Source organism: Panulirus ornatus, chromosome 48 (assembly GCF_036320965.1).
Source record: "Panulirus ornatus isolate Po-2019 chromosome 48, ASM3632096v1, whole genome shotgun sequence".
Lineage (NCBI taxonomy): Eukaryota > Metazoa > Arthropoda > Malacostraca > Decapoda > Palinuridae > Panulirus > Panulirus ornatus.
The window spans coordinates 18,330,310-18,355,162 of record NC_092271.1 but is presented as its reverse complement, the minus strand read 5'-3'; the positions used below and the strand labels follow the sequence as shown (position 1 = coordinate 18,355,162).

Genomic DNA, 24,853 nt, shown 5'->3' with positions numbered 1-24,853 from the left:
TCCATGAGAATTATGAATGGTGTTAATGATGTCAGATAGATGGCATTGCCAGCCTTATGTAAAAATGTAACTTTATATCTGGCTGAGACTTGTGTGTCTAGTCTAGTTTGGTAACACAGGTTGGCTTTCTGAATTTTTTGTTATGCAAAATAGTGGCAGCAATTACACTATTGTAATATTGATTGATACAAGTTACCACAAAATCTTATTATTCCTTGTTGCATATATAGGGTATAGTTTCTGCAGGTTGTGTTCATACTGTCATGTGTGAACACTATATTCCACCACTACAAAGGTGTGTGTTGGTTATTGTTGTCGGAACTGCATCTGTGTGTGTTAGTCTAGAGTTAATCTGGTTAGTACAGCAACTTGAGAACAGTTCATGTATCATATACCGACATTACTCCCGGTAGAGAAGATAAACTAATAGGATTTTAGGGATGTGTTTTTATATAGATTTGCAAATTTACTTTTTGTAGAATGCAAGTGTGTACTTACTGTTTTTATTACTACATTTAATTTCTTTATTTTTTCTGTGGTGAGACATTAGGTGATGCAAGTGATTATTTATTGATTTTATCATTGTTCACCAGCATTAATCTTGAAACAGAATGACCACAGGTAATGGAGATGGGGATCTGAGTGCATAGTGTTTACTCTGATTTTTATTTTCATGTCAACATGCCTTATCCTAAGTGTAAACGTTTTTGATCTGTTAAACATACCATGGTATGATTTTTCCTGATACTATCTCTTTATGGTACTAAATGGTGTTTGCATATGAAAGATTATCCTGTGCAGCTTTATTGGGCTTTGGCTTTGGTGTTGTACAGACTGGTCTGATGGTCTGATGATATTTCTGTAAAGTAGTTATGAACATGTTTTGAATTTTTACTTGCTCGTACAGTTAAGGAGAAAAAAGATGTTCGATACTAGAGGCCTTTTCTTATACAATGGTTGTTTAAAGTAATTTCCATGCATTTACAAAAGTGGTGTGCTGGCTTTGGGTGTGAAATGTCCTTATAGTTTCATTTTGTTTTTTCTTGAGTCCATGTTTGCTTTTTTGTTGGTAGGTAAAGTAACAAATATATGTTAATGTCCAAAAAAAAAAAAAAATTGAACTTAACACCATATATGGGCAAGAAATTTTCAGTTGATGCATGAAAGGTTAGTTTTCCATAGCCTTTAAAGATGATTCAAGATAGTATGGCTGAAGGTTGGTGATGAGGTTGACATTGAAAGATGGACTGATGTGAAGAGTTAGTTGATTAGAGTGAAAGGTATTTCACGTGATGATGGGAATAGTCTTTGTGTCGCCAGCATGAATTAACAGAAACTTAAGGATTGCTTTGTCCATTGACTGGAATTTCATCCTACTCTGATGACGATGTGTTTCACCTTAATCAGCATCAATAGAAATGAGTGGCATAAGAGTGACTTGGGTATTCCTTGTAGCACACTTCTTGTTAATTGCATGTGGTGGGATTATGTTAAAGGACCAAGGTGTGAAAAAATACATATTCTCATTTGAAGAACTGACCGTGCTAAGTAAAAAATCAAGCTGTTATGTTATTATGTAGATAGTGATTTTCCTGTTTTAGAAATATGATGGGAGTAAAGAATTGAATATTTTTTTGAAGTAAGGTTTAAAACCATAGTTGATTTTCTTATTTTTGGTATTTCATATTATTTAGAGTGTAGAAGAATACAGATCAGTATCTGCAAACTGGAATTTAGCTGTAATTTAGATTATTTAGGAAGAAAATGATTGTAGATTAAAATGTATGATGCTCTGTTTTATTTTTCAGGGTGGACCTTCACGCCAGGACTTTGATTCTGATAGAGAACGACATACACGTCTTATAAAGTCTGAAGTAAGAGGTGGGCGTGACTTTGCCCGTGGTGCTGACTTGGGTGGACCTCCAAGTATGGGAAATACAAATAAGTTTGGAAACACGTATGGTCTGTCTACTGTGTTTTTGGAGTCCCTTGGCATAAATGGACCTCTAGTCAGCAAAGTTTTTGTAGCAAATGTGAGTATGAAAATTTTTGCAAACATGTTAGTTAGTTATTTACATGGGATGATGTGCTGTAATTGGGATTAAGGCATATGAAGTGGTCAGTGGAAACCATGTAAAGGTCTGTGGGTTGGATGCCCTGTTTTCAGTGCATTCAATTTATTGATGCAGGCCTACAGGAAGACAAAATTCGAAGCCCATGACAAAATGTACTGAAGAGACGAACAATATGGCCCCCAGACTGATATGGTACACATGATGGTATCACTAGGATTTAGATGAAGATTTGTGAAATATTCTGATTACAACATGTCTGCCAGGAAGGACAGGAATAGCTAATCTTACCTTTCAGTGACCCTCTAATATCATGCCTAACTAGTAACGTGCAATTGACAACAATGGGTGAGGAAACATCCTCTAACTGGGAAAATTCAAAGTAAAGTGTGGATAAGATAGGGTGAGGAGACATCTTCTAGCTGGGAAACACTGTTATGCAACTATTATAGTTGGGCGAAGAGACATCCTTTAACTGGAAACCACTGAGATACTATCATACTATCATTCACTCAGTCTCCAGCTGTAATGTGTACTGCACTGAAACCACTGCTCCCCTTCCGGATCCAGGCCCCAGAAAACTTTCCATGATTTACCCCAGAAGCTTCACATGCCCTGGTTCAATCCAGTGACAGCACGTCAACCCCAGTATACCACATTGTTCTAGTTCACTTTGTTCCTTGCACACCTTTCACCCTCCTTGTATGTTCAGGCCCCGATCGCTCAAAATCTTTTTCACTGCTTTCTTCCAACTCCAGTCTGGCTTCTCGCTTCTCCTCATTCCCTCTACCTCTGACACATATATCCTCTTGGTCAGTCTTTCCTCGCTCATTCTCTCCATGTGACCAAACCATTTCAGCACACCCTCATCACCCTCAACCTTACTTCTATTTATTACTACACATCTCTCTTACCCTTTCATTACTTACTCGATCAAACCACCTCACACCACATATTGTCCTCAAACATTTCCAACACATCCCCCCTCCTCCACACAACCCGATCTATAGCCCATTCCTTGCAACCATATAACATTGGTGGAACCACTATTTCTTCAAAAATACCCATTTTTGCTCTCATAACATTCTCACCTTCCACACATTCTTCACCCCTCCCCCACCCTGTGACTTACTTCCACCTTCATGGTTCCGTCTGCTGTTAAGTCCACTCCCAGATATCTAGAACACTTCACTTCCTCCAATTTTTCTCCATTCAAACTTGCCTCCCAGTTGACTTGTCCTGCAACCCTATGGAACCTGATAACCATGCTCTTATTCACCTTTGCTCTCAGCTTTCTTTTTCCACACACTTTACCAAACTCAGTCACCAGCTTCTGCAGTTTCTCACTCGAATATATATGTGTATGTATATCTTTTCATACTTTCATGCTATTCGCCGTTTCCTGCGTTAGCAAGGTAACGTTAAGAACAGAGGACTGGACCTTTGAGGGAATGTCCTCACCTGGCCCCCTTCTCTGCTCCTTCTTTTGGAAAATCAAAAAAGAACAAAAGTGAAAAAAACGAGAGGGGAGGATTTCCAGCCCCCCTCTCCCTTCCCTTTTAGTCGCCTTCTACAACACGCAGGGAATACGTGGGAAGTATTCTTTCTCCCCTATTCCCAGGGATAATGTATGTATATATATATATATATATATATATATTATATATGCTGTCAGTGGATTGAATCAGGGCATGTGAAGCGTCTGGGGTAAACCATGGAAAGTAGTTTGGGGCCTGGATTTGGAAAGGGAGCTGTGGTTTCGGGCATTATTGCATGACAGCTAGAGACTGAGTGTGAACGAATGTGGCCTTTGTTGTCTTTTCCTAGCGCTACCTCGCACACATGAGGGGGGAGGGTGATGTTATTCCATGTGTGGCGAGGTGGCGATGGGAATGAATAAAGGCAGACAGTGTGAATTGTGTGCATGGGTATATATGTATGTGTCTGTGTGTGTATATGTATGTGTACATTAAGATGTATCGGTATGTATATTTGTGTGTGTGGATGTGTATGTATATGCATGTGTATGGGGGTGGGTTGGGCCATTTCTTTCGTCTGTTATATATATATATATATATATATATATATATATATATATATATATATATATATATATATATATATATATATATATATATATTATTTTTTTATTATAATTTGTTGCTGTCTCCCATGTCAGCAAGGTAGTGCTATGAAACAGACGAAAGAATAGCCCAACCCACCCACATACACAAGTATATATATACACATCCACACACGCTCATATACATACCTATACATCTCAAATGTGAATAAGAGCAAGGTTATTAGGTACAGTAGGGTTGAGGGTCAAGTCAATTGGGAGGTGAGTTTGAATGGAGAAAAACTGGAGGAAGTGAAGTGTTTTAGATATCTGGGAGTGGATCTGGCAGCGGATGGAACCATGGAAGCGGAAGTGGATCATAGGGTGGGGGAGGGGGCGAAAATTCTGGGGGCCTTGAAGAATGTGTGGAAGTCGAGAACATTATCTCGGAAAGCAAAAATGGGTATGTTTGAAGGAATAGTGGTTCCAACAATGTTGTATGGTTGCGAGGCGTGGGCTATGGATAGAGTTGTGCGCAGGAGGATGGATGTGCTGGAAATGAGATGTTTGAGGACGATGTGTGGTGTGAGGTGGTTTGATCGAGTGAGTAACGTAAGGGTAAGAGAGATGTGTGGAAATAAAAAGAGCGTGGTTGAGAGAGCAGAAGAGGGTGTTTTGAAGTGGTTTGGGCACATGGAGAGGATGAGTGAGGAAAGATTGACCAAGAGGATATATGTGTCGGAGGTGGAGGGAGCAAGGAGAAGAGGGAGACCAAATTGGAGGTGGAAAGATGGAGTGAAAAAGATTTTGTGTGATCGGGGCCTGAACATGCAGGAGGGTGAAAGGAGGGCAAGGAATAGAGTGAATTGGAGCGATGTGGTATACCGGGGTTGACGTGCTGTCAGTGGATTGAATCAAGGCATGTGAAGCGTCTGGGGTAAACCATGGAAAGCTGTGTAGGTATGTATATTTGCGTGTGTGGACGTATGTATATACATGTGTATGGGGGGGGGGGTTGGGCCATTTCTTTCGTCTGTTTCCTTGCGCTACCTCGCAAACGCGGGAGACAGCGACAAAGTATAAAAAAAAAAAAAAAACATCTCAACGTATACATATATATGCACACAGACATATACATATATACATATGTACGTAATTCATACTGTTTCCTCGTATTCATTCCCGTTGCCACCCTGCCACACATGAAATGACAACCCCCTCCTCCCGCATGTGCACGAGGTAGTGCTAGGAAGGCAACAAAGGCCACATTTATTCACACTGAGTCTGTATCTGTCATGTATAATGCTCTGAACCACAACTCCCTTTCCACATCCAGGCCCCACAAAACTTTCCATGGTTTACCCCAGACGCTTCACATGTCCTGGTTCAATCCATTGACAGCACGTCAACCCAGGTATACCTCATCATTCCAATCCACTCTATTCCTTGCACGCCTTTAACCCTCCTGCATGTTCAGTTCCCGATCACTCAAAATCTTTTTCATTTCATCTTTCTACCTCCAATTTGGTCTCCCACTTCTCCTTGTTCCCTCCACCTCTGTCACATATATTCTCTTGGTCAATCTTTCCTCACTCATTCTCTCCATGTGACCAAACCATTTCAAAACACCCTCTTCTGCTCTCTGAACCACACTCGTTTTATTACCACACATCTCTCTTACCCTTTCATTACTTAATCAAACCACCTCACACCACATAGTGTCCTCAAACATCTCATTTCCAGCACATCCACCTTCCTCTGCACAACTCTATCTATAGCCCACACCTCGCAACCATATAACATTTTTGGAACCACGATTCCTTCAAACATACCTATTTTTGCTTTCCTAGATAACATCCTCAACTTCCACACATTTTTCAATGCTCCTAGAACTTTTGCCTCCCTCCCCCACCCTATGATTCACTTCCACTTCCATGGTTCCATCCGTTGCCAAATCCACTCCCAGGTATCTAAAACACCTCACTTCCTCCAGTTTCTCTCCATTCCAACTTACCTCCCAGTTGACTTGTCCCTCAACCCTACTGTACCTAATAACCTTGCTCATGTTCACATTTACTTTCAGCTTTCTTCTTTCACACACTTTACCAAACTCAGTCACCAGCTTCTGCAGTTTCTCACCCGAATCAGCCACCTGCGCTGTATCATCAGCGAACAACAACTGTCTCACTTCCCAAGATCTCTCATCCACAACAGAATGCATACTTGCCCCTCTTTCCAAAACTCTTGCATTCACCTCCCTTACAACCCCATCCATAAACAAATTAAAGAACCATGGAGACATCATGCACCCCTGCCGCAAACCAACATTCACTGAGAACCAATCACTTTCCTCTCTTCCTACACGTACACATGCCTTATATCCACGATAAAAACTTTTCACTGCTTCTAACAACTTACCTCCCACACCGTATATTCTTAATACCTTCCACAGAGCATCTCTATCACCTCTATCATATGGCTTCTCCAGATCCATAAATGCTGCATAGAAATCCATTTGCTTTTCTGAGTATTTCTCACATACATTTTTCAAAGCAAACACCTGATCCTCACATCCTTTGCCACTTTTGAAACCACACTTCTCTTCCCTAATATGATGCTCTGTACATGCCTTCACCCTCTCAATCAATACCCTCCCATATAATTTCCCAAGAATACTCAACAAACTTATACCTCTGTAATTTGAGCACTCACTCTTATACTCTTTGCCTTTGTACAATGACACTATCCAAGCATTCCGCCAGTGCTCAGGCACCTCACCTTGAGTCATACATACATTAGATAACCTTACCAACCAGTCAACAATAGTCACCCCTTTTTTAATAGATTCCACTGCAATATCATCCAAACCCGCTGTCTTGCTGGCTTTCATTTTCCGCAAAGCTTTTACTACTTCTCTGTTTACCACATCATTCTCCCTAACCTTTTCACTTTGCACACCACCTCGACCAAAACACCCTATATCTGCTACTCTATCAAGAAACACATTCAGCAAACCTTCAAAATACTCACTCCATCTCCTTCTCACAGAAGAGGGTGTTTTGAAATGGTTTGGTTTGTAACTCTAGCTTTTTGTGGTGAGCGCTGCATGCTAACCTTGCCTTTTGGCAAAATAGTAGGAGCAATAGATAAAAGTAATTGGTATGAATAATTAGGCTGGAGTATTATGCAGAAACATTGAAACAAATGTTGAAGTAGTAGAGAGGGACATTTGGCAGGAGCTTTAGGTAGAAGTTGTTTATTGGAAAAATAAGTGTGAGCCTCAGCAAACTCTGTGTCAGAGTTGCCTTCTGCCAATGGCCTGTTAACGTTTATGCAGTAAAGGCTAAGAAGTGATATTGGAGTTCACTAGTTTTGGAGAGACTATTGCTGTAGCTAACCCCTTGAGGGAGTTGCAGACGAAAGAATAGTACAACCCACCCACATACACATGTATATACATAAATGCCCCCACACACACATATATATACCTGTTGGAAAGGATCATAATTTTGCGCGTGATCAAGAACAATCGCATGTTTACCAAATGGCGTCCTAGCTTCGTCTCTTCGATGTATATCTACTAACTTATATGTCTCTTTTGTGTCTCCCCTGATGTGATTATTACACGAAAGTGCACTTGGGAACTTATTGTGTTTCATTTTCCCCATGGACTCATAGGAATATACATACATGTACATTTCCATGTATACATGCATACATAGACATATACATTTATACACGTGTATTTTCATACTTGATCACAGTTTTCAGCGTTATTGAGGTAGTGCCAGGAACCAGATGAAAGGCATATCCTCTCACATACACAGGGGTGTGTGATATCCCCATGGTTGTTTTATTTGTTTATATATGGACTGGTTAGGGAGGTAAATGCAATAGTTTTAGAGAGACGGGCGAGTAAGCAGTTTGTTGAGATTAGGGGGCCTGGGAAAGACTCGGTTGTTGTTCACTGATGATACAGCACTTGTAGCTGCTTCAAGTGAGAAACTGCAGAAGTTGGTGACTGAGTTTTGAAAAGTGTGAAAGGAGAAGGTTGAGAGTAAATGTGAATAAGTGCAAGGTTTATTAGATTCTGCAGGGTTGAGGGACAAGTTAGTTAGGATGTGAGTTTGAATGGAGAAAAATTGGAGGAAGTGAAGTGTTTTAGATATCAGGGAGTGGAACCATGGAAGTGGAAGCGAGTCATAGGGTGGGGAAGGGGATGAAGGTTCTGGGAGCGGTGAAGAATGTGTGGAAAGAGAAAATGATGTCTAGGAGTGCGAAAATTGGCATGTTTGAAGGAATACTAATTCCAACATTTTATGGTTCTGAGGCATGGGCAATAGATAGGGTTGTGTGGAGGAGGGTGGATGTGTTGGAAATTAAATGTTTTAGGATGATATGTGGTGTGAGGTGGTTTGATTGAGTAGGTAATGAAAGGGTAAGAGACTTGTGTGGTAATAAGAATAGCGTGGTTGAGAGAGCAGAAGAGGGTGTGTTGAAATGGTTTGGACATATGAAGAGAATGAGTGAGGAAAGGTTGACAAAGAGGATATATGTGTCAGAGATGTAGGGAACAAGATGTTGGAGACCAAATTGGAGGTAGAAGGATGGAGTGATAAAGATTTTGAGCGAACGGGACCTGAATATGCAGGAGGGTGAGAGGCATGCATTGAACAGAGTGAATTAGAACGATGTGGTATACTGGGATGGACGTGCTGTCAGTTGACTGAACCATGGAAATGTCTTTGGGGCATGGATGTGTATAGGGAGGCCCTAATTTGCTGGTGCAGGGGGTGGAGATGCTGTTTCCTGTGGAATGGGGTGGCACTGGGAATGGATGAAGGTAAGCAAGTATGAGTATGTACATGTGTATATGTATATATTTTATATATTTATTTTACTTATTTTTCTTTGTCGCTGTCTCCCGCATTAGCAAGGTAGCACAAGGAAACAGACAAAAGAATGGCCCAACCCACCCACATACACATGTATATACATACATGTCCACACATACACATGTGTGGAGGTGTATGTGTATACATGTTTATGTGGGTGGGTTGGGCCACTCTTTCGTCTGTTACCTTGCGCTACCTCGCTAACGCGGGAGACAACAACAAAGCAAAATAATAATAATAACATGTTTATATGTTATGTATGTGTATGTATATATGCGTGTATATGAGTAGATGGGTCTTTCTTCATTTGTTTCATGGTGCTATCTCGCTGATGTAGGAAACTGTGATCAAGTATAATAATGATAATAATAATGTATATTATTTTCATACATATTTGCCATTTCCTACATTAGCGGGGTAGTGCTAAGAACAGAAGACTTAGCCTAAGAGGGAATATCCTCACTTCGCCCCCTTCTCTGTTCCTTCATTTGGAAAAGTAAAATTTGGAGGGGAGGATTTCCAGCCCCCCCACTCCCTCCCTTATTAGTCACCTTTTATGACATGCAGGGAATATGTGGGAAATGTTGTTTCTCTCCTGTCCCCAGGGATAATTAATATGTATATAATATTTTCAGGAGGCCTGATGATACATGTTTATAGTAGAAACTCCACATTTATGTTGATAACCAAAACCATTTGAAAATGTAATATGATTTCAGAGTAGATGTTGTGTGACGTGTTATATTATGATTATTAGATGGGATGATAAGTAACCGAAAAGTGTCACACCCCCACTTCATTGCAGTCCCTCTGTAAATGCACTCCTTACCATTCACCACATCTCAGATATCCCTCATCACCCTTCCAATTCTTTAATAAGTTGCTTAACTTCAGTCTTACCTATCTTGGTTATTCCTTCTTTCCTCTGAACTACCATTCTTCTCTTTTGATTCACCCTTGTTTAAGCAAATTGAGTAAATTTATGCAGATTTAACATGTGCTACCCAGTTATGTTGGTGGCAAAAGGTTTTCATTTTTTACAGGAAATAAGGTTGATTAGAGTTAGGTGTTTTATGGTATAAACATTGACTTTTTTTCCAGCTTGACTACAAAGTTGATGAGAAGATGTTAAAAGATGTCTTTAAGATTGCTGGGAAGGTGTCCACTGTGGAAATCAGCAAAGACCAGGATGGAAAGAGTCGTGGATTTGGAGTAGTTGGTATGTTAACTTTTCAGTGTTTATTTTTCATTCTTTTTTATCTTTTTTTTTTTAAAATGGATTGATTTTAGTGCTCAACTCAATTATGATTATTAACGTGATTGGTCGCTCTCTTCATATTTGTTGTTCTCCGAATACCTGATACAAAAGAGGCACGTGAGTATATGCGAGTGAATAGGAGAGATGGTTAGTGGGCAATTTTACGTTGCAAAGTAAGTGATAGGTGTGCAAAATTGGGAATCCTGAGTGTGAATGCGTTGAGGGGGGCAGGTGGTTGGATGTCTGATCATTACCTGTCGTAGGCTTTTATTTAAGGTTTGTTAAGGTTTTCAGAAAAGAGAAAATGATAATGGTAAGGAGAGGGTGGTGAAAGGAAGTGACCTTGGAAGATAGACTTGTGTTAGATACTGGGAGACAATTTTGCTTTATTACACATGAGAGCTAGAGAATTGATGTGTGAATGAAACCATTTCTTGTTCCTAGTGGTACCTTCCTACTGTGAGAAATTGTTTTTTATTTTTATTGCTGCCAGGGCAGTGCAGAAATGATAACTGAATAAGTAATGATTGGTTTATTGAAGTTAGGCAACCATTTGGCTGAAAATGCTCAGTTGATGAATTACACAAATGGGGGGTCACGCAGTTCAGTAGTTGATTTATCACAAAAGAGCTTAAGATCAGGGCTGGATACTTCTATGCTTTAGTTAAGCACTATAGTGAAGTTTTTCTACATACTACTGGAAGTTTTACCGAGTAAATATTATGGTTTATACATGATGTGGCGGATTGGCTTCGGGAATGGATTAAGGGAGCAAGTATGAATAGGTAAATGTGTATATATGTATATGTCTAAGGCGGAATGCTTGCATAGTGCCATTGTACAAAGGCAAAGGGGATAAGAGTGAGTGCTCAAACTACAGAGGTCTAAGTATGTTGAGTATTCCTGGGAAATTATATGGGAGGGTATTGATTGAGAGAGTGAAGGCATGTACAGAGCATCAGATTGGGGAAGAGCAGTGTGATTTCAGAAGTGGTAGAGGATGTGTGGATCAGGTGTTTGCTTTGAAGAATGTATGTGAGAAATACTTAGAAAAGCAAATGGATTTGTATGTAGCATTTATGGATCTGGAGAAGGCGTATGATAGAGTTGATAGAGATGCTCTGTTGAAGGTATTAATAATATATGTTGTGGGAGGCAAGTTGTTAGAAGCAGTGAAAAGTTTTTATTTAGGATGTAAGGCATGTGTACGTGTAGGAAGAGAGGAAAGTGATTGGTTCTCAATGAATGTTGGTTTGTGGCAGGGGTGCGTGATGCCTCCATTGTTGTTTAATTTGTTTATGGATGGGTTGTTAGGGAGGTGAACGCAAGAGTTTTGGAAAGAGGGACAAGTATGCAGTCTGTTGTGGATAAGAGAGCTTTGAAATAGGGTCAGTTGTTGTTCGCTGATGATGATACAGCACTGGTGGCTGATTTGTGTGAGAAACTGCAGAAGCTGGTGACTTGAGTTTGGTAAAGTGTGTGAAAGAAGAAAGCTGAAAGTAAATGTGAATAAGAGCAAGGTTATTAGGTACAGTAGGGTTGAGGGCAAATACATTTGGGAGGTAAGTTTGAATGGATAAAAACTGGAGGAAGTAAAGTGTTTTAGATATCTGGGAGTGGATTTGGCAGAGGACGGAACCATGGATACGGAAGTGAATCATAGGGTGGGGGAGGGGGCGATGTTTGAAAAATGTATGGAAGTCGAGAACATTATCTTGGAAAGCAAAAATGGGTATGAAGGAATAGTGGTTCCAACAATGTTTATTGGTTGCGAGGGGTGGTTGATAGAGTTGTGTGGAGGAGGTAGGATATGTTGGAAATGAGATGTTTGAGGACAGTATGTTGTGTGAGGTGGTTTGATCGAGTAAGTAATGAAAGGGTAAGAGAGATGTGTTGTAATAAAAAGAGTGTGGTTGAGGGAGCAGAAGAGGGTGTTTTGAAATGGTTTGGTCACATGGAGAGAATGAGTGAGGAAAGATTGACAAAGAGGATATATGTGTCAGAGGTGGAGGGAACAAGGAGAAGTGGGAGACCAAGTTGGAGATTGAAAGATGGAGTGAAAAAGATTTTGAGTGATTAGGGCCTGAACATGCAGGAGGGTGAAAGGCGTGCAAGGAATAGAGTGAATTGGAACGATGTGGTATACCTTGGTCGACGTGCTGTCAGTGGATTGAACCAGGACATGTGAAGCATCTGGGGTAAACCATGGAAAGTTCTTTGGATCCTGGATGTGGAAAGGGAGCTGTGGTTTTGATGCATTATACATGACAGCTAGAGACAGTTTGAATGAATGTGGCCTTTTTTTGTCTTTTCCTGGCACTACCTCATTGGAGGGGGAGGGATGCTATTTCATGTGTGGCGGGGCAGTGATGGGAATGGATGAAGGCAGCAATTATGAATATGTACATGTGTATGTATGTATGTATATGTCTGTGTATGTATATGGTGAAATGTATAGTTATGTATATGTGCATGTGTGGGCATTTATTTATATACATGTGTATGTGGGTGGGTTGGGCTTTCCCTTCTCTTGTTTCCTTGCACTACCTTAATAATGTGGGAGATGGCAATTAAGTATAATAGATAATGAATATGAATATGTGTTTACAAGTGGATGGGTCATTCTTTGTTAGTTTCCAGGTGTCACCTTGCTGATGCAGGAAACGGCAAGTATAATAGAATAGATATTTCTGATGCCATACCTATGTGTCCTAACATTGGTTTTTGTGATGACATGTTTTGTTCAACTGACCCAAGTGATAGCATAGTATTCGTACTGTCTGATTGTTTTTGATATGATAAGCAAGACTTGATTTTATGGATTTTTTATAAAAATATTTTTCAGAGTTTGATCATCCTGTGGAAGCAGTGCAGGCCATTTCTATGTTCCACAACCAGACATACTATGACCGTAAGATGAGTGTTCGAATGGATCGTGTGACTGAAAAACAAGAGTCTTCCACAGCTAAATTGCCTCCGGGACTAAAGAGTGTTGGAATGGGACTTGGTGTTGGTGGATCTGCACTTACAGATGTAGCAAGTAGGTTTCTTAGTATAAATTATTATCTCCAAGCTTTTGTATTATAAAACCTAGGGTCTGATTAGCACCCTAGAATATTTGTATTGAATATTTGTACTGTCCTGCATTAAACTTTACATTACATCTGGACGCTTGAGTTATTTTGGACAGTAGTGCTCTTATGCTACATAATTCTGTCATGGATTCCTGGTGCTACTAAATAATGGTGGAAATATTGAACAGGTGTGAAAAAAATCTGCCTCAGGATATGTGAATTAGGTTTGTTAAGGGTTGGTGGATTAGAAAGAAAATTTTATAAACTTTTTAACACTTGAATTTATGAAGGCATGATTGTGTTGTAGACAAAAATATTTGATGTTTAGGAAGAATAGGGTATTGAGTATTTTGTTTTTGTTTATTTTTCTGATTTAGGCAGGATTATTTTTTGTCATTTTATTTCATTGTTTTTAGGTTATTGAAAATTGGACAATGCCTTTATACCAAAGGGAAGAAATTTTTAAAGTTGATGCTCTTCATAGGAAATAGTTTTTTGCCCAATGAACTCTTAAGTAGGTTAAGACAGACTGGTTTTTCATGAGATTTTGACTACAATTGCCTCTTGTCTGTGCCTGATGCCTCCTTGCTAGGATGGGAGAAGAGAACAAGTACTGTTTTCAAGGAAATAGATTGGGCTGAAGATTTGGTAATACTGTTGGATTATTATTATATTCTTTATTATACTTTGTCGCTGTCTCCTGCGTTAGCGAGGTAGCGCAAGGAAACAGTTGAAAGAATGGCCCTACCCACCCACATACACATTATACATAAACGTCCACATATGCATGTATACATACCTATACATCTCAACGTATACTTATATGTACACACACAGACATATACATATATACACATGTACTTGAATTCATAGTGGAATAGTGGTTCCAACAATGTTATATGGTTGCGAGGCGTTGGCTATGGATAGAGTTTTGCGGAGGAGGTTGGATGTGCTGGAAATGAGATGTTTGAGGACAATATGTGGTGTGAGGTGGTTTGATCGAGTAAGTAATAATAGGGTAAGAGAGATGTGTGGTAATAAAGAGTGTGTTTGAGAGAGCAGAAGAGGGTGTTTTGAAATGGTTTGGTCACATGCAGAGAATGAGTGAGGAAAGATTGACCAAGAGGATATATGTGTCAGAGGTGGAGGGAACGAGGAGAAGTGGGAGACCAAATTGGAGGCGGAAAGATGGAGTGAGAAAGATTTTGAGTGATCGGGGCCTGAACATGCAGGAGGGTTAAAGGCGTGCAAGGAATAGAGTGAATTGGAATGATGTGGTGTACTGGGGTCGACATGCTGTCAATGGATTGAACCAGGGCATGTGAAGCGTCTGGGGTAAACCATGGAAAGCTGTGTAGGTATGTATATTTGCGTGTGTGGACGTATGTATATACATGTGTATGGGGGTGGGTTGGGCCATTTCTTTCGTCTGTTTCCTTGCGCTACCTCGCAAACGCGGGAAACAGCGACAAAGCAAAAAAAAAAAAAAAAAATATATAAAATGTGTGGAAGTCGAGAACATTATCCCGGAAAGCAAAAATGGGTATGTTTGAAGGAATAGTAGTTCCAACAATGTTGTATGGTTGCGAGGCGTGGGCTATGGATAGAGTTGTGCGTAGGAGGATGGATGTGCTGGAAATGAGATGTTTGAGGACAATGTGTGGTGTGAGGTGGTTTGATCGAGTAAGTAACGTAAGGGTAAGAGAGATGTGTGGAAATAAAAAGAGCGTGGTTGAGAGAGCAGAAGAGGGTGTTTTGAAGTGGTTTGGGCACATGGAGAGAATGAGTGAGGAAAGATTGACCAAGAGGATATATGTGTCGGAGGTGGAGGGAACGAGGAGAAGAGGGAGACCAAATTGGAGGTGGAAAGATGGAGTGAAAAGGATTTTGTGTGATCGGGGCCTGAACATGCAGGAGGGTGAAAGGAGGGCAAGGAATAGAGTGAATTGGAGCGATGTGGTATACAGGGGTTGACGTGCTGTCAGTGGATTGAATCAAGGCATGTGAAGCGTCTGGGGTAAACCATGGAAAGCTGTGTAGGTATGTATATTTGCGTGTGTGGACGTGTGTATGTACATGTGTATGGGGGGGGTTGGGCCATTTCTTTCTTCTGTTTCCTTGCGCTACCTCGCAAACGCAGGAGACAGCGACAAAGTATAAAAAAAAAAAAAAAAATATATATACGTTGAGATGTATAGGTATATATATATTTGCGTGTGTGGATGTGTATGTATATGCATGTGTATGTGGGTGGGTTGGGCCATTCTTTCGTCTGTTTCCTTGCACTACCTCGCTAACGCGGGAGACAGCGACAAAGGAAAATAAATATGAATATACTGTAATTCATACTGTCTGCCCTTATTCATTCCCGTCGCCACCCCGCCACACATGAACTGACAACCCCCTCCCCATACATATGTGCGAGGTAGTGCTAGGAAAAGACAACAAAGGCCACATTTGTTCACGCTCAGTCTCTAGCTGTCATGTCTAATGCACCGAAACTACAGCTCCCTTTCCACATCCAGGACCCACAAAACTTTCCATGGTTACCTCAGACGCTTCACATGCCCTGTTTTAATTCATTGACAGCACGTCAACCTCGGTATACCACATTGTTCCAATTCACTCTATTCCTTGCATGCCTTTCACCCTCCTGCTTGTTTAGGCCCCAATCACTCAAAATCTTTTTCACTCCATATTTCCACCTCCAGTTTGATCTCCCACTTCTTGTTGCCTTCATTTCTTAACACATATATCCTCTTTGTCGGTCTTTCCTCACTCATTTAACACATATATCCTCTTTGTCAATCTTTCCTCACTCATTCTCTCCATGTGACCAAACCATTTCAAAACACCCTCTTCTGCTCTCAACCACACTCCTTTTATTACCACACATCTCTCTTACCCTTTCATTACATACTCGATCAAACCACCTCACACCACATATTGTCCCCAAACATCTCATTTCCAGCACATCCACCCTCCTACGCATAATTCTATCTATAGCCCATGCCTTTTTATTAATTGGTAAAGCTACTGAATTATTGAAGCATTTGCCTTTTGCATTAAGGAATATGGTAGGCAAAAAAAAGTAAGATTAGGAAAATTACTTATACATGAGATAAATAGTTACTAATAAGAAAGGGTGAAAGTTTTGTAGAAAGGTGGGAATTTGAAAACAGTAGTATTCGAAGAATTGCATTTTCTTCAAACTTGGGGATGTTTCTGGGGAACCTTACTTTCAGGAGAAAAAATAACCGGGGTTTTGACATAAAGCATCTTTATTTTCAGACATTTTTACAAATTATATGTTTTATTGGTGGCTGCAATTAAGAAATATAGAGTAAAAAAAAAATATTGATTTTGCATTTGTTTGCTGTGCCCTGCATTGAAGGGTATAGGGGTTAACAATGATGTGGTGGAAGAATTGAATGAGGTGTGCTGTGAAGGTTTAAGGCCTGATCATGATGGACGGTTTAGAGCAAATTGGAGCAGTTGATATACAGAGGACGAAGTGCTGTCACTGGGCTTAATCAGAGCATATGAAGTGGTCAGGTAACACCAGGGAAAGGTCTGTGGGGCTTGGTTGTGGATAGGGGGCTCTGGTTTTGGTACTATATATCTATATATATATATATATATATATATATATATATATATATATATATATTAAAAAAAATATATATATATATATTTATTTTATTTATTTATTTTGTTTTGTTGCTGTCTCCCGCGTTTGCGAGGTAGCGCAAGGAAACAGACGAAAGAAATGGCCCAACCCACCCCCATACACATGTATATACACACACGTCCACACACGCAAATATACATACCTATACATCTCAATGTACACATATATATACACACACAGACACATACATACATACCCATGCACACAATTCACACTGTCTGCCTTTATTCATTCCCATCTCCACCTCGCCACCCACACCATATATTCTTAATACCTTCCACAGAGCATCTCTATCAACTCTATCATATGCCTTCTCCAGATCCATAAATGCTACATACAAATCCATTTGCTTTTCTAAGTATTTCTCACATACATTCTTCAAAGCCATTTCTTTCGTCTGTTTCCTTGCGCTACCTCGCAAACGCGGGAGACAGCGACAAAAAAAAAAAAAAAAAAAAAAAAATTCTTCAAAGCAAACACCTGATCCACACATCCTCTACCACTTCAGAAACCACACTGCTCTTCCCCAGTCTGATGCTCTGTACATGCCTTCACCCTCTCAATCAATACCCTCCCATATAATTTACCAGGAATACTCAACAAACTTATACCTCTGTAATTTGAGCACTCACTCTTATCCCCTTTGCCTTTATACATTGGCACTATGCATGCATTCTGCCAATCCTCAGGCACCTCTCCATGAGTCATACATACATTAAATAACCTTACCAACCAGTCAATTATACAGTCACCCCCTTTTTTAATAAATTCCACTGCAATACCATCCAAACCTGCTGCCTTGCCGGCTTTCATCTTCCGCAAAGCTTTTACTACCTCTTCTCTGTTTACCAAATAATTTTCCCTAACCCTCTCACTTTGCACACCATCTCAACCAAAACACCCTATATCTGCCACTCTATCATCAAACACATTCAACAAACCTTCAAAATACTCACTCCATCTCCTTCTCACATCACCACTACTTGTTATCACCTCCCCATTTGCGCCCTTCGCTGAAGTTCCCATTTGCTCCCTTGCCTTACGCACTTTATTTACCTCCTTCCAGAACATCTTTTTATTCTCCCTTTAATTTAATGATACTTTCTCACCCCAACTCTCATTTGCCCTCTTTTTCACCTCTTGCACCTGTCATATATATATATATATATATATATATATTTATATATATATATATAATACCTTCCACAGATGCTCTGTGGAAGGTATTAAGAATATATGGTGTGGGGGGCAAGTTGTTAGAAGCAGTGAAAAGTTTTTATCGAGGATGTAAGGCATGTGTACGTGTAGGAAGAGAGGAAAGTGATTGGTTCTCAGTGAATGTAGGTTTGCGGCAGGGGTTTGTGATGTTTCCATGGTTGTCTAATTTGTTTATGGATGGGGTTGTTAGGGAGGTGAATGCAAGAGTTTTGGAAAGAGGGGCAAGTATGAAGTCTGTTGGGGATGAGAGAGCTTGAGAAGTGAGTCAGTTGTTGTTCGCTGATGATACAGCGCTGGTGGCTGATTCATGTGAGAAACTGCAGAAGCTGGTGACTGAGTTTGGTAAAGTGTGTGAAAGAAGAAAGTTAAGAGTAAATGTGAATAAGAGCAAGGTTATTAGGTACAGTAGGGTTGAGGGTCAATTCAATTGGGAGGTGAGTTTGAATGGAGAAAAACTGGAGGAAGTGAAGTGTTTTAGATATGTGGGAGTGGATCTGGCAGCGGATGGAACCATGGAAGCGGAAGTGGATCATAGGGTGGGGGAGGGGGCGAAAATTCTGGGAGCCTTGAAGAATGTGTGGAAGTCGAGAACATTATCTCGGAAAGCAAAAATGGGTATGTTTGAAGGAATAGTGGTTCCAACAATGTTGTATGGTTGCGAGGTGTGGACTATGGATAGAGTTGTGCGCAGGAGGATGGATGTGCTGGAAATGAGATGTTTGAGGACAATGTGTGGTGTGAGGTGGTTTGATCGAGTAAGTAACGTAAGGGTAAGAGAGATGTGTGGAAATAAAAAGAGCGTGGTTGAGAGAGCAGAAGAGGGTGTTTTGAAATGGTTTGGTCACATGGAGAGAATGAGTGAGGAAAGATTGACCAAGAGGATATATGTGTCGGAGGTGGAGGGAACGAGGAGAAGAGGGAGACCAAATTGGAGGTGGAAAGATGGAGTGAAAAAGATTTTGTGTGATCGGGGCCTGAACATGCAGGAGGGTGAAAGGAGGGCAAAGAATAGTGTGAATTGGAGCGATGTGGTATACCGGGGTTGACGTGCTGTCAGTGGGTTGAATCAAGGCATGTGTATGGGGGTGGGTTGGGCCATTTCTTTCGTCTGTTTCCTTGCGCTACCTCGCAAACGCGGGAGACAGCGGCAAAAAAAAAAAAAAAAAAAATATATATATATATATATATATATATATATATATATATATATATATATATATATATATATATATATCCCTGGGGATAGGGGAGAAAGAATACTTCCCACGTATTCCCTGCGTGTCGTAGAAGGCGACTAAAAGGGAAGGGAGCGGGAGGCTGGAAATCCTCCTCTCTCGTTTTTTTTTTTTTTTTTTTTTTTTTTTTTTCTCCCTAAAGAAGGAACAGAGAAGAGGTCCAGGTGAGGATATTCCCTCAAAGGCCCAGTCCTCTGTTCTTAACGCTACCTCGCTATCGCGGGAAATAGCGAATAGTATGAAAAAAAAAAATATATATATATATATATATATATATATATATATATATATATATATATATATATATATATATATATATATGTATATGACAGCTAGAGTGCAGCTGTTAAAGATTAATATATATATATATATATATATATATCCCTGGGGATAGGGGAGAAAGAATACTTCCCACGTATTCCCTGCGTGTCGTAGAAGGCGACTAAAAGGGAAGGGAGCGGGGGGCTGGAAATCCTCCTCTCTCGGTTTTTTTTTTTTTTTTTTGTCTCCCGAAAGAAGGAACAGAGAAGAGGTCCAGGTGAGGATATTCCCTCAAAGGCCCAGTCCTCTGTTCTTAACGCTACCTCGCTATCGCGGGAAATAGCGAATAGTATGAAAAAAAAAATATATATATATATATATATATATATATATATATATATATATATATATATATATATATATATATATATATATATATGACAGCTAGAGTGCAGCTGTTAAAGATTAAAGCCATTTCTTTGTCTGATCGTGGCAGTAAATGGCAGATGCTAAGAAGCAGCAGTGAACTTCACAGATTATGGAGACTATTACTCTGGCTGCCCCCTTGAGAGAGTTCCACTTGGAACAGGCATCAGAGATATAGACAGACAGATATAAAATTTTTTCACCATTTCTTGTTATAGCCACTGATGATTTATGGTGAAATCTCTTGAAATAGATACTCTTCTTTAAACTGGTTATTCTTTTCTTAGAAATGGTGTTTGTTTGACTACTTTACCAGGCTGCCAAGAAGGGTGTAGTATATTGGATGAGGATCTCTTGTAGTTAGAAAATATATGTCCCGTTGTTGTACTTTTAAGATAGACATCTCATCTTCCTTTAACTTTATAGTTAGGGATATATAGGCCTTTTTTTTTATGATCTTATTTGTATATATATACAATTATGTGAATGAATATGCTTTAATCATGTTTTGGTTTTCTGATTAAATTGCTTTTATTTTTTTTTCTCTCAGTATTTGATTCAACAAAATACTAAGCCTTCATCTGGACCTAAATGTATTATTCATTCTTAGGTTCATTGCAAGTTTTTATTTCATTGTGGTATCAAGATTGATGACAAAGAAGATCCAGTGTAAACTGCCATTCTCATCTAATTTACAGGCTTACACATGATCCAGATATCTTGACAATATTAGTTCATTATCCTTCTTGAGAAATATTTATGCACCTATGAAATTAGGCTGCTCTAAGAAATTCATGTAGAAGTTGTAAATTTACATAGTTGAAAGTGTTATGCCAGCTTAGTACCTGAATCCAGCCAACAAATTTCATTACAGCCAATTTCTAGCCCTGAATAGTAGACTTTTGTCATTTTCATTGACCATTTTTTTTAGTCCTTATTGTATCCAAGCACCAGGAGAGAAAGTTTTGCCATAAGGAAGCTCCAAGAATTGGTAAAGAATCACCAAAGGCTTGAGCCAGTAAATCTTCATTTGAAGTTTTGATAGATTAAGAATTTGTTTAGAATTACCTAATGTTTGAGCCAGTAAATTTTCATTTAATGTTTTATTAGATTAAGGATTTGTTTAGATCACAAGTGATACTTCATGTCCCTTCAATGTCACCGATACTGAAGGGAAAAAATCAACACATTCTCCACAAAGCACATATTTTTTCTCCCCAGCTCTTACTGCCCCATTTCTGAGGTTGTGTAAAGAACAAACAACTGCCTCATTTGCATACAGCCACTCTATATCTGTCATGTGTAATGAATTGAAATGAGAGCCTACCATCCAAAGCCAAACCCCACAGCTATTACATGATTTACCTTAACTGCTTTAGATACCCTGGTTTAGTCCATTATTAGTATGCCCCCATTCCCCCATAACACAGTAATCCACTTCATTCTATCACATGCATGACTCTAAGCCTTCTTAATGTTCAGGCCCTGATCCCCAAAAGCCCCTTCACAACATCCATCAATTTCCTTCCTAGTGTCCCCTTCACTTTTGATACATAGGTCTTAGTCTTTGTTTTTCCTAGTGGTCAGCTTGCTTTACCACACTCTGCTTATAACCGTGCCATACTTTTAATTGTTTTGCTGGGGATAGGGGAGAAAGAATACTTCCCACGCATTTCTCACGTGTTGTAGAAGGCAACTAAAGGGGATGGAGGCAGGCAGGGCAAGAAACCCTCCCCTCCTTGTATTTCAGACTTTCTAAAAGGGGAAACAGGAGTCACACAGGGAGTGCTCATCCTCCTCGGAGGCTCAGATTTTGGTGTCTCAATGTGTGTGGATGTAACCAAGATGAGAAAAAAGGAGAGATAGGTAGTATGTTTGAGGAAAGGAACCTGCATGTTTTGGCTCTGAATGAAACGAAGCTCATGGGTAAAGGGGGAACAGTGGTTTGGGAATGTCTTGGGAGTAAAGTCAGGGGTTAGTGAGAGGACAAGAGCAAGGGAAGGAGTAGCACTACTCCTGAAACAGGAGTGGTGGAAGTATGTGATATAGTGTAAGAAAGTAAACTCTACATTGATATGGGTAAAAGTGAAAGTGGATGGAGAGACATGGATTATTATTGGTGCATATGCACCTGGGCATGAGAAGAAAGATCTTGAGAGGCAAGTGTTTTGGGAGCAGCTGAGTGAGTGTGTTTGTAGTTTTGATGTGCGAGACCAGGTTATAGTGATGGGTGATTTGAATGCAAAGGTGAGCAATGTGGCAGTTGATGGATTAATTGGTGTACATGGGGTGTTCAGTGTTGTAAATGGAAATGGTGAAGAGCTTGTATATTTATGTGCTGAAAAAGGATTGGTGATTGGGAATACCTGGTTTAAAAAGAGAGATATACATAAGTAAATGTATGTAAGTAGGAGAGATGGCCAGAGAGCGTTATTGGATTATGTGTTAATTGATAGGCGCGAAAGAGAGACTTTTGGATGTTTATGTGCTGAGAGGTGGAGGCGAAGGTGAAGATTTGTAGAGGTTTTCAGAAAAGAAGAGAGAATGTTGGTGTGAAAAGAGTGGTGAGAGTGAGTGAGTTTGGGAAGGAGACTTGTGTGAGGAAGTACCAGGAGAGACTGAGTACAGAATGGAAAAAGGTGAGAACAGGATGAAAGGGGATGGGGGAGGAATGGGATGTATTTAGGGAATCAGTGATGGCTTGCACAAAAGATGACTGTGGCATGAGAAGCATGGGAGGTGAGCAGATTAGAAAGGGTAGTGAGTGGTGGGATGAAGAAGTAAGATTATTAGTGAAAGAGAAGAGAAAGGCATTTGGACAGTTTTTGCAGGGAAATAATGCAAATGAGTGGGAGATGTATAAAAGAAAGAGGCAGGAGGTCAAGAGAAAGGTGCAAGAGGTGAAAAAGAGGGCAAATGAGAATTGGGTTGAGAGAGTATCATTGAATTTTCGGGAGAAAAAAAGATGTTTTGGAAGGAGTTGAATAAATTGCGTAAGACAAGGGAACAAATGGGAACATCAATGAAGGGGGCAAATGGGGAGGTGATAACAAGTAGTGGTGATGTGAGAAGGAGATGGAGTGAGTATTTTGAAGGATTGTTGAATGTGTTTGATGATAGAGTGGCAGATGTAGGGTGTTTTGGTCAAGGTGGTGTACAAAATGAGAGGGTTAGGGAGAATGATTTGGTAAAAAGAGAAGAGGTAGTCAAAGCTTTGCGGAAGATGAAAGGCAGCAAGATAGCAGGTTTGGATGGTATTGCAGTGGAATTTATTAAGAAAGGGAGTGACTATTGTTTGGTTGGTAAGATTATTTAATGTATGTATAACTCATGATGAGGTGCCTGAGGATTGGCGGAATGCTTGCATAGTGCCATTGTACAAAGGCAAAGGGGATAAAAGTGAGTGCTTAAATTACAGAGGTATAGGTTTGTTGAGTATTCCTGGGAAATTATATGGGAAGGTATTGATTGAGAGGGTGAAGGCATGTACAGAGCATCAGATTGGGGAAAAGCAGTGTGGTTTCAGAAGTGGTAGAGGATGTGTGGATCAGGTGTTTGCTTTGAAGAATGTATGTGAGAAATACTTAGAAAAGCAAATGAATATGTATGTAGCATTTATGGATCTGGAGAAGGCATATGATAGAGTTGATAGAGATGCTCTGTGGAAGGTATTAAGAATATATGGTGTGTGAGGTAAGTTGTTAGAAGTAGTGAAAAGTTTTTATTTAGGATGTAAGGCATGTGTACGTGTAGGAAGAGAGGAAAGTGATTGGTTCTCAGTGAATGTAGGTTTGCGGCAGGGGTGTGTGATGTCTCCATGGTTGTTTAATTTGTTTATGGATGGGGTTGTTAGGGAGGTGAATGCAAGAGTTTTGGAAAGATGGGCAAGTATGCATTCTGTTCTGGATGAGAGCTTGGGAAGTGAGTCAGTTGTTGTTCGCTAATGATACAGCGCTGGTGGCTGATTCATGTGAGAAACTGCAGAAGCTGGTGACTGAGGATATATATATATATATATATATATTTTTTTTTTTTTTTTTTTTTTTTATACTTTGTCGCTGTCTCCCGCGTTTGCGAGGTAGCGCAAGGAAACAGACGAAAGAAATGGCCCACCCCCCCCCCATACACATGTACATACACACGTCCACACACGCAAATATACATACCTACACAGCTTTCCATGGTTTACCCCAGACGCTTCACATGCCTTGATTCACTCCACTGACAGCACGTCAACCCCTGTATACCACATCGCTCCAATTCACTCTATTCCTTGCCCTCCTTTCACCCTCCTGCATGTTCAGGCCCCGATCACACAAAATCTTTTTCACTCCATCTTTCCACCTCCAATTTGGTCTCCCTCTTCTCCTCGTTCCCTCCACCTCCGACACATATATCCTCTTGGTCAATCTTTCCTCACTCATTCTCTCCATGTGCCCAAACCATTTCAAAACACCCTCTTCTGCTCTCTCAACCACGCTCTTTTTATTTCCACACATCTCTCTTACCCTTACGTTACTTACTCGATCAAACCACCTCACACCACACATTGTCCTCAAACATCTCATTTCCAGCACATCCATCCTCCTGCACACAACTCTATCCATAGCCCACGCCTCGCAACCATACAACATTGTTGGAACCACTATTCCTTCAAACAT

The 24,853-nt window shown here is 40.1% G+C and overlaps 1 protein-coding gene across 4 annotated transcripts in view; it reads left to right on the top strand.

The window, feature by feature from the left end:
* rump (heterogeneous nuclear ribonucleoprotein rumpelstiltskin) overlaps window positions 1-24,853 on the top strand; it is a 100,630-nt gene that overhangs the window by 39,731 nt on the left and 36,046 nt on the right. For all 4 annotated transcript variants that reach the window (XM_071690724.1, XM_071690723.1, XM_071690722.1 and 1 more), the window contains 3 exons: window positions 1,809-2,033; window positions 10,131-10,248; window positions 13,133-13,327. In XM_071690724.1, coding sequence (XP_071546825.1) covers window positions 1,809-2,033; window positions 10,131-10,248; window positions 13,133-13,327 — 538 coding nt within the window. The remainder of the gene's footprint in view (window positions 1-1,808; window positions 2,034-10,130; window positions 10,249-13,132; window positions 13,328-24,853) is intronic.